General features: G+C 32.9%; 1 protein-coding gene across 2 annotated transcripts in view; it reads right to left on the bottom strand.

The window, feature by feature from the left end:
* Window positions 1-7,850: 7,850 nt before the first annotated feature.
* Window positions 7,851-15,795, bottom strand: part of LOC127720176 (uncharacterized) — a 54,321-nt gene continuing 46,376 nt past the window's right edge. Inside the window, exon 10 of one of the 2 annotated variants that reach the window (XM_052226643.1) lies at window positions 7,851-10,170. In XM_052226643.1, the coding sequence (XP_052082603.1) occupies window positions 9,260-10,170 (911 nt within the window). In that variant the 3' untranslated portion in view covers window positions 7,851-9,259. Of the gene's footprint in view, window positions 10,171-11,622; window positions 15,296-15,795 lie in introns of those variants that run through there. The other variant, XM_052226644.1, reaches the window with a different exon arrangement.

Here is a 15,795-nt window from a genome sequence, read left to right as displayed (position 1 = left end):
AATGTAAACATGCCTTATTTCTTTAACAATTCTATTGTTATTAGCCGGCTTTTTATGCTATCTCACTCCTTCTTGATTTTTTTCGTTCCCTTAGTGCGCAATATGATTGAAGTATGGAAATAATTTTGACAGACATATTTGTTTTTTTTTCTGAATTGTTCCGCCTTTTGATAATGTAACCGATTTTTGTCACAGATTTGGTTAAATTGTATTTAATTGCATTCACGATCCGATACCAGATATTTCGATATTACGTGATAAGATCTCGGGTTTTTTTCAAGTTTAATTTACTAACAAAGCATTAATCTTGGACAGAACATCACACATGTCGGTTATGTTTTGTGTACAATACCTTCATGATTGTTCTATGTATATCTATACATGTACTACTAAAGGAAGAGACCGATTTCATTGAGCCGCAACCCTCTGAAACCATACAAAGTCGGACATATTTGTGATATGACGTATAAATGTAGTGTTTTGTACATCCTAAATTTGTCTTTGAAACAATCTTTTTTCCACAGAAAACGTCAATTTTTGAGAACATATCCAAATTCGGAGACCGTTATCGATCCGTGTCATATACGCTTTCGCGCATGCTCAGTCGACGTACTGCCCGCAAAATCTATACATTTATTTATCGCATCGGACGCACGGCATTTATTAAGTGTTATTTTAATTTACTAGCACTTGGGCGATACCCCTGCTGGTGTATTGTTTGTCCCCGGGGGTATCGCCAGCTCCGTAGTAAGTGCTTCGGTAAATGATTTGTATTATATATTTTTTCTAAATTTTCGTTTGACAAGTTTAAAATAAGAAATAATAAAGAAACTGTGCTTTCAACTTCCTCAGGTAAAGTTGTCCTTATTCATTATACAAATATTAATTATATTTAAACGTCAATTGAATCAATATACCCAATATACAAAAAGCTTGGCGATTTGTGAAATCTAGTCTATCAATTCTTAAAATTGAATAGACTTTCAACGCTTATGTATACTAAAGTAATTCCTTTTATATATATGACTTTTTGTACTTAATACAAAAACATATAAAGTTCATCCACATCAAACATATCAGGGTCGATCACTTAAAAAAGGAAAATACCCCCACTATTGTCCAGTGTGTGTGGGGAATATGAATATATGCGAAAGACAACATATTATTGGCTAATGTAAAACATTATTTAATATTTATTGGTTTCTAAACTGTTTGTTTTAAAACTTTTATTTTTTCGTAATAAGATATCTTAAATTAAAACTCCAATGATTGGGGACACTAATGCTCTGGTGAAGATCGACATCCGGAACGAATTGAGTGACTGTTCCGAATAATGAATATCGCCGTCTCAAAAACTATAACGGCAAGGACCATGTCATTACTAATTTTTTGTTGATGTAAAATTGAATGAACAGTTGGTGGATATGTGAAATGAATAAGAAATCGAATAACGTTTTATTCTATCATTGAAAATGGTTCTCTTGTTATTTCGAAATAGATACTCGCAACCCCAAGTCTGTGTCGGCAATTCCAATGTATTCTTTATGGACTGCGCTCTGACGTCTCACGCCTCAAACAAGTCATATAAAGGCCGTGGGACGTCAGCAGAATCTCAAACTACTATACTCTAAAATAATGTTTGATTACATCATTTCCAGTGTGAAATATTATTCATTAAGATATATTCGAAAAAATTGAATGTCGAGCGGTAAACAATTGTAATGATAAAACATGCGAACAGTATATTCCGAACAGTATATACAGATAAACAAGTGATCAGTATCCTGGAGTTTCTTATTGACAACATATTTGTTTAATTTGAAGGTAGACTTCTTCAAGAAATTGTCGGCATTCCTATTGGAACGAACTCTGAGCCTTTCCTTGTCGACCTCTTCTTATTTTCATATGAGTCGGAGTTCCTTCAGACACTTGTCAAAAATAAGAAGATCAAAGAAGCCAGATCATTTAATTTCACATTCAGTTATATTGATGATGTTCTTTCCATTAACATTTTTCTGATTGGGTTCCATTAATATATCCTCCAGAACTAAAAATTAAAGAAACAACAGACACGGTTTCCTCTGCCTCATTTTTAGACTTATACCTCGAACTGGACATAATCGGTCATCTCAGTACCAGAATCTATGACAAACGAGACGATTTAATTTTGAAATTATCAATTTCCCCATCCTTAGTAGCAATATACCAACTTCACCTGCATATGGGATATTCATTCCCTAACTGATTCGTTATTCAATAGCTTGCAGCTGCTACCCAGATTTTATAAAACGTCACCAGTGTCTGAGCAGAAAGTTTATGGACCACGGTTATGTCAAAGAACGTCTCGTCCTTTTTCTAAAAAAAGTTTATCGGAAAATACCAAGACCATGTTGATAAATATTCCGAAACAACTTCACAAATAATACATGATGGTATTGAAGTATAGATTCTATGTACTGACGTTGTTTATCATCTTACATGTTCTTTTATTTGTCTTTGTAAATTATTAACCTTTACTGTTTAGTCCATGTTTGGTAATATCCTTTTGGCGTGGCCCGTTACTTATGCATGCAGCCAATGTGTTGTTGTGCTGTGGTAAATGTTTGTATTCTTGTCATCTTTCATTTTTGCTTATGAGCATTGTCTATATGCCATTTTGGTTTTCTTTGTTGACATATTAGTTTGTTTTAATAGTGATTAAGATTATTAAGATTATAACACACTGTTGACTGCTGTACCCCTATTTTTGACATTTTTACCTATCATGTCTATTTGTTTTGTTCACACATTGTTGTCAGTATAATGGAATTTTATGCGACTGTCATACAAGTGGGAGGTTTAGCTAGCTATAAAACCAGGTTTAATTCACAATTGTTTACATTAGGAAATGCCTGTACCAGTCAGGAATATGACAGTTGTTTTCCATTCGTTTGATATGTTTGAGTTTTGATTTAGCCATTTGATAAGGGACTTTCCGATTTGAATTTTCCTTGGCGTTCGGTATTTTTGTTATTTTATCTTTTTCCAGTATAACAGAAATGCGGCCTGGATATAAAACCATTCACACCAACTGTTTAATGAGAATTCGCTGTTAAATAAAAGTAAATATATTCTGTTTCTCTGTTTGTTCGCATTACTGTTTATTTTCTATTGCAAAATTAAAATAAAACAAAATTTTAAGTTTCAAGATGCTTTATCAACCTCGGCAACAACTGTTTGGTAAGAAATCGCCAGTATCAGAAAAATGCATATTTAATTTATTCTTTTCGATGTTTTAATGCATAAAAGATAAAGATAAAAATTAAGATTCCGATTTGTAGGATATCTTCCGCTGACGCTTGGTACCTTATTTCGGTTAATGTGCATAAGCCTCATTATAAAGTTTCCCATAGGGAACACAGATTTCTTTCAGTGTAAGTTCAAATGGAGGAAAAAAGAAAGGTGGAAAAGAAAAAAAATCGACATACGAAAACCTAAAAATTTCACAAATTTAAATATGACCTCTTTGGGCTATTGTATATAATCCACTGTCCTCAAACAAAGTTCCCATTCTTTTGTGTAAATGATAATGTCTAAATGAACTATTTTGCTTAATATTACCGATGACGTTATTGCTATGATTATATGAACAAAATTATATCAGCATGTTATCCGTCATGCCAGTGTGGGACAATGTCGTCTCAAATTTCTACAAAGCAAACCCCCAAAAACAATCTGCCGGAAATGCTTACTTAAAAATGAGTGCAGTTAATGATTGAAAATTCTTCATCCAAAGCGACACACTTTTCTGACATGAAAAAGACACACAATTTAAGAAATAAAGCTAGTTCAGTTAGTCATTACTAAAGTGATAGAGTTTGTGAGACTTAAAAAAGAATGTCTTTATCTGACGAGTTTTGTGCTTGCTGATTGAGATATATCCCTCATATCTTTATCTTATTCTTTGTTATTGTTTATTTTGTCAATGCAAGTATAAATGCCAAATGAAATGTGGATGTTCAAAAAGCGTTTCAGAATATTTCCGGAGTGTAATCAATATAGATAAAAACTTGATCTTCTATCTCCATTTAACCAACAGCTCTTTAAAGGAAATTTTGCTCGTGAAGAGGGTCAATTTCCCTTCAAATTATTTCATAGCTCCCTTCGGCACATCTTGCAAGGCTTAAGAGTAAATCTTAATTTCTCTTTAATTCATTCCACAGCTCACTAAGAGACATATTGCAATGTAAAAAATGAAGTGATAGTTTCTATTGAATTTAGTTCACATCAAGGGTAATTTAAAAATCTTTTAACCAAAGTCGCATGTTCATAGCCTCATTTGTTTTCATTGGGGTTCAGACATTATGCAATCATTTCCACAGGTGAATTAAATTTAAATACGTAAAAATTTCTCAGAATAACACTTTGAATCTACCAAAAAATTAGTAGGACATTTAAAAACCAATTAAAACAAATAATCGATGAACAGTAAAACTGTGTCTCACATTTCGAATACAGACTAAATTCATTTTGATTCGTAAGTGGCAGGTTACTCCAATCTTAATAAACATAGATAGTCAGTTTTCATGCCGAATGTCGGTGGTTCTCTTCGGGCACTCCGGCTTCCTCCATCAATAAATATGACCGTCACAAAATAGCAAACAGTGCTGAAAGTGGCGTTAAACACCAGTTAATCATTCAAAACCATTTTGATTCGATGTGAAATATTACAATAATATGTAACAGCAATTATATTTCAAGACTACATTCAATTGCAATGCATAGCGATGAATACAATTTCAATCTTGTTGATATATGTATAATATCTAAACTCTTTCATAATCAAATTCAGTCATGTGTCAACCACATTCGCATTTGACCCATTAGTTGAAATAAATATAGGGAAACTGTCAACACAAATATCAGCAACAGACAATTACAATTCCATAAAGGTTTTGTTGCTCACTCGGTTCATTTACATATATGTCAAGACAGGTGCAATCTAAAGGATGGTATATGTGAATTTGAAAATTGCCAAAAAATGTAAGATTTGCACAATTGCTTTAGCCAATTTTTATCTTTCTCTCGCAGCCGTATTTTGAACAGATTGCACACACTTAAATGTCTCGCCTGCTTTACTAAGCATTGCTTTTATGTTGAAAGTCTTAAAGATAAAGGTTTTATTACTAGTATCATATAAACTTTACACTTTAAAACATCAATGACAATGAGGTCAAGGTCAGATAAATCCTCTCAGACAGACATGTACACCCTATAATTATTCCATACACTAAATATAGTTAACCTGGCTGATTGTAATTAAAAAATAGACCAAAACAGAAAAATCTGGCTGATGGTAATTAAAAAATAGACCAAAACACAAAAACTTAACATTGACCAATGAACCATGAGAATGAGGTCAAGGTCAGATGATACCTGCCAGACAGATATTCACAAGACAAAAACTATTTTTTTTCAAGCAGTCGCTGAACCATCAAAATGAGGTCAAGGACGATGGACATATGCCAGATGGAAACTCTGTAACATAAAAGAGGGACGAAAGATACCAGAGGGACAGTCAAACTCATAGATCGAAAACAAACTGACAACGCCATGGCCAAAAATAAAAAGACAAACAGACAAATAAAAGTACAGATGACACAACATAGAAAATTTAAGACTAAAGACTAAGCAACACGAACCCCACCAAAACTGGGGGTGATCTCAGGTGCTCCGGAAGGGTAAGCAGATCCTGCTCCACATGTGGCACCCGTCGTGTTGCTTATGTTATTACAAATCCGGTAAATAGTCTAATTCGGTAAGTCACATTCGTGAAAAGGGAAGGGTATTATAGTTACGACATAAGGAACATATCCGATATCATCTGTGAAACGGTTATGCCATAACGGTCAACCAACTCGTGATGGCGTCCGTAAAATTTACGAAGGGATGATTTCAACTTCACCATTTGGAACTCTTGGTTTAATACTTCCTTGTGAGCAGCAATCCTCTATCAAGGAAATCATGATAGGAAACACAAGCCCGGGAATATCGTATCAATTGGGAGATATATACTCCGTATGCAGGCGCTGCTGGAATGATGCTATATAGAAATGGAAAGTTCACAATTGGGAAGCTGAAATCATCTCTTTTGTCGTAAAGTTTTGTTTTCAACCGATCATCATTGTCAATTTCTAGATGTAAGTCAAGATATGAGGCAGACTTAATTGTATCTGTAGTATCCTTTATCTCTAGTTCGATGGGATAGATTCGTTCAACATTTTGTATTATTTAGTGAGAGAACATCATCTATATAGCGGAACGTAGAGTTAAAGGATATTGCTAACTTCTTATCTTTCTTCCTAAAAAGTTCCTGTATGAAGTCAGCCTCATAATAATAAAGAAACAAGTCGACAAGAAGAGGGGCACAATTGGTTCCCATTGGAATTCCGACAGTCTGTTGAAAAACACGTCCCCCAAACGTAACAAATATGTTGTAAATCAAGAAATCAAGCATCTTGATAATGTCAGTTTCAGAGAATTTTTTGTTTGAATCAGAGTGATTCTTTACAAAGTAGGATTTATCCCTCCCCAAGACAAGATACTTGTATCTACGTTCGTACTCATAAGGTATCTGCATACAAGGTACATGTATGAAGGATAAAGGTCTTCTACCTTCTGAAATATAAAGCATAATAGAAATAGGTTACAATGCCGCCGCCGGATACTAATCTCTATGTCTCGCATAATGCGACTTTCATTGCAGGCGTTTAACACCCTGGATTTATGAGATTTGAACATCAGTTATCTACTATTGCCCCTTATTTATTATTTTTGTAAAGGAATCTCACAATATACAGTAACCTAAACCAAAATCAACTTTCCACCCGAGACCAAATGACGTGAAGTTAGCAACCTTATTTGGGCTTTATATGATAGATCTACAGTTACTGTAAGCGTCTTTGTAAAAAAGTTTTACTACTAAAAGCACTGTTATTAAATTATACGCCTTTTACACTGTTTTTATCTCGCTGTATTTATTGCGTTTCCATACATCCTGTTACCAATTGTAGACAGAAAACATACATTGGTTGACTTTACTCAGTAAACTAAAGTAGGTAGAACTCGAAGGGTTCACACAGTTACCACAATTTACTTGCATTGCTACAGTAACATCTATTCTTTGCTGGTATGAGTTATAGAAATAAAATTATTGTTTAAGTTCATACATTTTATAATTGTACTGCATCTAACACTGTCAATCCGTTACGCGAGGTAAGCTCACATATTGTTTTCTGTTCTGTTTCTGTCCTTTTTAGTTTTTAGTCTCCTGCTTCCAAAATATTTCGCCTGGTCGTTCCGGATGAAAATAATTCCAGAAAACCGCTTAATCTAATTGCCAATGGTTTATGTTTGATCGAACTGAAACTAATCGAAGGCAAGTTAAAACTAATTAGTATATATCAGCTGTATTAGTAGCAGTCAGTAGTCTTATTATTTTATAGTGTACTTTCTCGTTTTTTATATAGATTAGATCGTTGGTTTTCCCGTTTGAATGGTTTAACACTGGTAATTTTTGGGGCCCTTTATAGCTTGCTGTTCGGTGTGAGCCAAGGCTCCGTGTTGAAGACCGTACTTTGACCTATAATGGTTTACTTTTATAAATTTTGACTTGGATGGAGAGTTGTCTCATTGGCATTCATACAACATCTTCTTATATCTATTAAGGAAACATTTAAAACTTCCCAAAAGACATGTCTCTTATGGCTATTTACATTTTGTTGCTTGTCTCCCTCTGCTGAAATTTGAAGACCAAAAACCTGACCCTTTGTATGTCTAGTAGGGTTAAGTGTAAACATAATATAATATCTAATTTAAAACAAATATTTATTCTTTCGACTTTTCAACTACATATATCAATATAATCAATATAATCAAACATGTACAATGTTTATAAAAAAACGATTCGTAATAATAACATGCATTGTTTACAATATGAAAAGCCATAACACTGTTAATCAGTCTTATTAAACAAAATAAAAAAATTGCCAATAACTGTAATAATTAAAAAGAAATGGTGTTCTCATCATTAACAAGCATAAAGGTGCATAGTACAACAACGATTTTATATATTCGCTTAATTATACTTCATTACATATATTAAGAACAAACAGTTTGAAGTAGCTATTTCACGGCCTGCAAAAAGCATTCCTTAACAAAATTGACTGTACCAACTTTACTGCACCAGATGTTTTCAATATATGAACATTTAGAAATCTGCTACAATAAAAAATATTGATTTTTTTTCTCTTTGGTACCTTTTGGTATTATCTGCTCTTCAAAAAGAGACTGAAGATATCAAGGTGGCATCCAAATACACCTTATCGCTATTTGTCCGCCATTACTGGACATCATAAAGGTTCTCGAAAATTTTTGACGTCACAATAGAAAATGTCTCAAGTGATTGTTGTATGACGTCAATAGTTCAAGTGTAACAAATTCTTGGGTCCAGTGTCGCAGATTCCCAAATAGCGATAAGGTCTATTAAAAAAATGGAGTTAAACCGCCAACGCCATGCTAAAAAAGAAAAACGGCGAAATGACAAAGAAGTCACAGAGCAATGTATTGAAAACTTAAGACAAAGCAAACTCCATCAAAACTGGGGCTTATCTTAGATGATCTGGAGGTGTAAGTAGATCCTACTCCACCATTGGTAACCGTCATGTCACAGAAAGTACAAATGTTGTGATGAGTATCATTAGGTGACGTTGATATCGAAGAAAACAGTACGCAGCATGTGCTTACGACAATCGGATACAATAATTGGGACTTATAGGAACCCTTATTTCAATAGCTTCCATGTAAGTAGCATCCTCTATAAAAACATGATAAGAAATGCAAGCTCTGAATTATTTGATTAACTTGGGGATATGTAATCCATATGCAGGCGTTACAAGAACGTCTTTAACTTTAAGTTAACTTTCGGATTTTCATTTTTGTTTGCCGCGAGCATCAGCGAAGAGACCCTAATTGTTTAATTGAGCATCTGGTGCATGAAAATCGGTACCGGTAAAGTTATGTCTTTACATCACAATATTTTATGAACACTCAGAAGAATGAATAGTTTTCTCATCGACAATCATATCACATCTCTCAGATTTTTATGGAAACAGATACAGTCTGCGGGGAATTCTGAAGAGGATCGTCAAGGCCACGATCCTGTAAAGTTTGTTATGAAAAAAAGATGAAGTAAATTTAAAAAGTTGTAGCATCAATCAACTTATATTAAATTTTTTTGCAATGTTTGTAAGTTTTCAATTAGCAGCAAATTTTGTTTTTCTAACCATTTTCTTTCCAGATCAAGTTTACAAGATTCTGTTTTCAGAAATTTTATGTATTCCGTTGACATTTTCAAAATATGTATTTTTGCTATTTTTTTCATCTGGTGATCAACAGTAGAATTTCCATTAACACAACATATCAACTCATAGAAGAGCTTGGCCAATACTTGTCTATCTTCACGGGTTTTGATATTATGAAGTGTCATTTGGATTGGTTTTCGCTCCCACTTTCCATTATTTCTTGTTCTCTTTGGTTCGCTTTTCTTTTCCTTTCCCTTGCTTCTTTTTCTCTTTGGTACGCATTTCTTTTCCTTTTCTTTGTTCATTTTTTGCACATTCAATTCGGTATCTTTTATTTGCATTTGTTTAAATAGTTTATTGCCGGCCCAACCTTGGTAAAACGATTTAAAAGAACCAAGTCTAGGGTAATGCGGTGCCTGATCATCTTCAACTTGTAAATCATGAACGTTTTTCAGTGACACATCACAGACTTGTTGAACATCAGATGTAGAGGGTGCATTATCCAATACACCAACAAGCGACGGTGCTCCGTTTGCGTCAGTGGAAGGTGAAGAACAAGCTGGTTTACTGTAATTGTGGTGGGCATTAACCTCCAATATTGCTTTTTGTAGACGTCGTTGTTCATCCATACGTCTTTTTAGAACGGTAAAACAACTGCTGCATTTATGTCTTCTAATCTTTTTAAGTGGTTTTGATGGGAAGCTTCCACAAAGCATTCCTTTTAATCTTTCGTGAAGTGTAACACCATCCGCGATTTCTTTTGATTTCTTTTTCCGAGTTGATGTTTCAGTTGTGGATTTGTCATTGGTAAGTGCATCAATATCAGGGTCTAAAATGTCATGAAAATATAAAAGTGAATATGACTTTCATAGATCAGTAAAATCAATAATTGTCTAAATGGATAAATATTATTTACGTTTAATAAGAGATACAAAGAATCCCGCTCAAATTAACTTTTTAATGATATGAGTCATATTGACAGATTGATATTTCGAAAAAAGTAAAAATAAGAAAACTATTCATTTATTTCATCAAAGAGCAAAGATAACTAATATAAAAATAACAAAGATTTACAACAAAATAACTTTTCCCTCGTATACAATGATAAACAATATTATCACTAATGGAAAAAATAAATTTCTTAAAATTATGAATAGGAAAATGCTTTTACTTGTGGGTACATAAATAGTAAAACTATACAATAAATTCGTCAGTATTAAATGTTTAAATCAAGAACACAAAGTATAATTGATTAAATCACCACGTTATGTAATGAATAAATATATTTGCACTGGATAAAACTTTCACTTACGGACACTTAAGCAGTATTAAACAGTACATATAAACTCTTGAAATTAAACACAATGAATAATAATAAAATAACAAGTAATGTACTGAATAAAAATATACAAAGATACTGAGTCGGTTAGCAAAATGTCAATAAAACACACTACACACTATTGTCGAATTTTAATGCAGAGGAGGGGGGTCTCGGTGGCAGAGTGTTCCATGTACATATACTGTATCATATGCCTGACATTGAGATTTTTGGAGCTCGCATCCTGCAAAAAGGCAGGTCCGTACGACTCCCAATCTTAATTGTCTACGATTGTTGTAGTTCTCGATATAGCAAATATTGTTGAAAATGGCATTAAACACACACAAATTATCAATCAATCAATCCATGTGAAGGGTGATGGCTTGAACGACGTAGTCATGGAGGGTAAGATCACTTTGAAAAAATCATTGATTCAGTATTACAGTCTGTTGTTTATGTTTCTGGGCTTCCTCAACGCCAGTTGTTAAGTTCCTCCAGCTACTTGTATCTTGTTGGCTTCTGTGGTGGCTTTGATCTTCTGAGGCCTTTCTATAAGGTTGTCGATTTTGGGTACGTATGGTTGTCAACTTGACGTGCCTCTTTATATTGCTGTACCATACCTCTTAGTGATTGTTGATGCATGGTTCCTCATTACTGAATTCGATCACATCGATGGCGGTTGTTTCCTTCTAAAGCTACAAAGTACTCGGTGGCATAGTCAGTCGAAGCTATTGTGTCGATGGTAATCTCATCGCTGTTTTCAAGTGTAGTACTACCTCGGGTGAGAAAAGGAATAAAACAGCAGCTTCTCGTGGTTGGGCGAAATTACGGATAGTTTTCTCAAAAAGTCTTTTAAAAATTAAATGAGATGCTAGTTGCTAGTACTAATTTTCTTCAACAAAGTATTAAATTGTTAAAATATATACCCGCTTTTTTTCTTATAAAAATAAAAAATATCTGTCAAGCTGATATATATTTTTATTTTGGATTATTATAACATGAACAGTGTTAACAGAATTTTTATACTGAATCCCATTTTTTTGTTTGAAATGAATCTATTTATTAGTTGACATTTATTGTAAAATTTTAAAATTAGTATGAAAATTATATTAAACACTGATGATTTCACATCAAGGAAGTTTTCAATTAATCTGTCAACCTATTATAAAATCACAGTATTGAAGCTCAGAAACATTATAAAATGCTAAGATAGAGTGCAAAGCATTTAACAATGGTCCATACATGAAATGACTGCTGTTATATATATATTTTTACAAACACATTACATTATAATAAAAAAAAAAACAATTTAAAACAATTATGGTCGTTTATTATAAAATAGTTTTTTTCAAAAGTAACACAATTACAATTCATTGAAAAACCAAGTCATAATGAACAAGCATTCTGAGAGTATTGCATGGCAATACATAGTCCCCTACCGGGTAAAAATTCATTATACTGGAACAAAATGCTAACTTGTTATATAACTTGCCATGGTGTAAACAAAAAGTATATATCATGTCAATATCTTCAAGCATGACTAAAAACAGTGTGGAAAACTGATTATATGAGTGAATTTTTCAAGTCCAAGGACCATAACTCTGCACAAAATTATTAGACCGAAACAAAAGTTGGAACTTGATCTGTAACTTGTCATGATAAAACTATATACCAATTATCAATCAATATCGTATAAGCATGATGAAAAAAACATTAGATATGATTAATAGTTCTCTAAAATTAGATATGATATATTATACAGTGTATATCTATTTTCAAATTATAATCAAATATAATAAAAAAAAAATTCTTTCATTTGTCACAAACTAATATATATTTTTGTAACTTATCTATAAAATGTCAACAACTTTTATCTACACAATGTAATGTATTGAAATATATACATAATAAACATAGATTATTATCTAATTAAAGGATTTCTTTTCATATTTTTTTTTGATATATATAGCATTCAGAAAATTAGTTTATACTAAATAACTAACAAACCTGCCAAAAAATTCTTCAAATAATTGAACAAAGCATGTCTTAAAAAATTAGTTATCTCCCTTTGTACAGAAATATGGTTTAACATAGTACTCTAACATTAGATATGGTCCAGAGTTATGGTCCATAACTCTGGATTAAATCTTAATTAAAATTTTAACTTGATCTATAACTTGTCATGATAAAACTATATACCAAATATCTTCAAGAACGAAGAAAAAAAGTGTGGAAAGCTGATTTGCCGGACTGACAGAAGGACAGACAGACGGACAGACAGACAGACGGACGGAGTGCAAACCTAAAGTCCCCTTCGACTTCGTCGGTAGGGGATTAAAAATGATGCAAATAACAATAACTGTACTAACTAAAACAAATAGAAATTTACATGGTGAGTAATAGTGACAAACATGCAGTATCTTGTCAAAATAACAGTAACCAAGCAGCTTTAATCCTCCAAAATTTGAATGCGAACTGTATGAACTGCAACATATAATGTCAATATGCACACGGTGAATTTAATCTGTCTTTTATCTCAGGAGGAATTGTATGACTATATCATATTAAGAAAAATAAAGTTTTGACATACATATGTATCGCCTGCATGTTATTTTGATAATTTACATTAAAGACAACTTCACATGTAAATCATACGTAACTTCAAAGTCAAAGGACCATGGTCGATTGGAGACCAAACAACTGTCAAAAGCTTTGTTCTATCCTCGTCGAAGAAAGGTACACCTTGCCTAACTGGACCGTCTATATCGAGAGTTCCTAAACTTTCAAGAAAAAGCTCTGTCATAAGATATGCTACCATTCTCTATTCTATTATGATAATTCAAATTAATCATTGACATACCAATGCGGATTCTTCTTAAACTAATTTAATCAAAAATGTAAATAAATTTTTGATACTACAGACGCCACTGATTGCATTCTGAAGGGAATACGATACAGTTTTGATCCCATGATGAATCTTTTTTCACCTAAGCAATTCAAATATGTAATAAAAAATATACCTTCATAAGCTACTTTAAGAGATAAAAGGGGTCGAAATTTAAGACATTCACTCAACATTTCGGTTTGTTGGACATTTGTATCCTTCGAATAGACACACTTAACTTTTTTGTTTCAACAGATAAGCACAAGCGGATTTTGTAAACACATAATGAAAATCTTCTTTACATATATATACTATTAATATGTACAACAATTCTATGGAAATAATTGATTAATAATAAAGTTTCAGGATTTTAGGAAAAACGGCATTTTTCAAGTTACATCAGTTTAAATCATAAAAACAGTCGAAAAATGCATCTTTTCCCGTTATGTCACAGTTTGACGTCGCGAAAATAACATTATTCGTTAGCGACGTCATGACCTCCCCTGTTACTGTATCGTATGCCCTTAAGTCTTCCTGCATTGTCTTAGTTGCTCACAAAAGTCGCAGGCTCGACAAAAATGAAAAGTTACGTCTATGGTCTGAAAAGTTTCAGAATAATATGCTTATGAACATAAACACATCAAATATTTTAAAAACCATTAATCTATATAATATAAGTACTTCAATATCTGTGCATCTGTACATTTTGCATCCAAAAAAAATTATCTAAAAAGATTTTTTTTTTAAATCATTTATTTTACAGACACTCAAAGAAAGAAAAAACAGAGAATGACAGGAATACTGTGGAAAGATACCAGTGATCTTGTTAAAATCGGATTTGATATAAAGATCAAGTTAATGGTAAAACAGTTATCATTTCGTTGCAATGCTTTAAATTTTCATTGAGTAGAAAATTTTGCCTTTGCAGCCATTCTTTTTCATGTTCAAGGTCAAACGATTCTTTCGTAAGACTTATTATACATTTTTCTGCATTTTTCAAAATTTTAATTTTTGGTATTGACTCTTTTCCAGCAGAATATCCTGGAAGAGAACGCATCAATCCAGTGAAAAAGTCGGACATTTCTCGCCTACGTCCACGTTCCAAATCGTTATGGACTTCACTTCTACTAGGTTTCTTATTCGTATCTGTTGGTTTTGGCTTACGTCGACGTTCCAAACCGTTATGGACATTATTTCTACTTGGTTTCTTATTCGTTTCTGTTGGTTCGAGTGTCTTTTTCGTTTTTTGCTGAATCAATTTTTCCAAATTTTGTCTTTGCTGAATCAATTCTTTCAAATCTTTCCTTTGTTGACTTCGTTTACTATTGGTCCAGGTCCAATTTTCCCTAGATCCAGAACTCTGTCCTACAGATTGTAGTGCTTGATTTTCTATAACTTGTGAATTCTGAAGGTTTGTAAGTGACTCATTAACGACTGTTGGAATACCAAATGGGAAGCGAGGTTCCCAGACATAAACTTCTTTTGAATTAGTTTGAAGTGATAAGCATGATGGTTTATTGTAATTGTGGTGTTCATTCACCTCTTGTATTGCCTTTCGTTGTTGTTCTTCTTCAATTTGTTTTTTAAGTATGGTAAAACACTTGCTGCATTTATGTCTCTTATAATTGTAAAGTACTTTTGATGGTGTTGATCTTTCTTGAAGTGCCGCATCATCTCTGATTTCTGTACACTCTATTTCCTGAGATGTTTCATTTATGTAGTCTTCAATGGTAATTACATCAATATCCGGGTCTAAAATGTCATGAAAATATAGAAAAGAATGACTGGTATTCACTTGTCATTGGTCATTTTTATTGTTTGGTTGCTGTTTAATTGTAGTATACCCAACATTTCCTTGCATTTATACCTTAACTCAAAGAGCAATCTGACGTAATTTGTAAGATTAACCAAGTCAGCGAGACATGCCATCTGTTAATTCATTATTTGACACCAGCATTGATTAATTACTTTTTATGATGTTCATGTGAGATTTGTAATCTGATTCAAATACATGTGCTAGTAGGATATAACTATGAAAATTAAAAAGTTGAACTGTGAGTTTTTGCCCACCAATTATCCCCCCGCTATATGTATACAAAAGTTGATAAGTGAAGCATGTACAAATGCTTCATACGGTGTACTACATGTTATATGAACACATGATGTTGATTCCTAATTTCAGAAAGACTTGACACAAAGTTCCTGAGCAAAATGCGATGAAAATTTCATATATTGCTTCTATGAAAATACAT

This window comes from Mytilus californianus, unplaced genomic scaffold (genome assembly GCF_021869535.1).
Source record: "Mytilus californianus isolate M0D057914Y unplaced genomic scaffold, xbMytCali1.0.p SCAF_11, whole genome shotgun sequence".
In the NCBI taxonomy this organism is placed as follows: domain Eukaryota; kingdom Metazoa; phylum Mollusca; class Bivalvia; order Mytilida; family Mytilidae; genus Mytilus; species Mytilus californianus.
The sequence above is the reverse complement of the archived record's forward strand: the minus strand, read 5'-3'. Positions and strand labels throughout refer to the sequence as shown.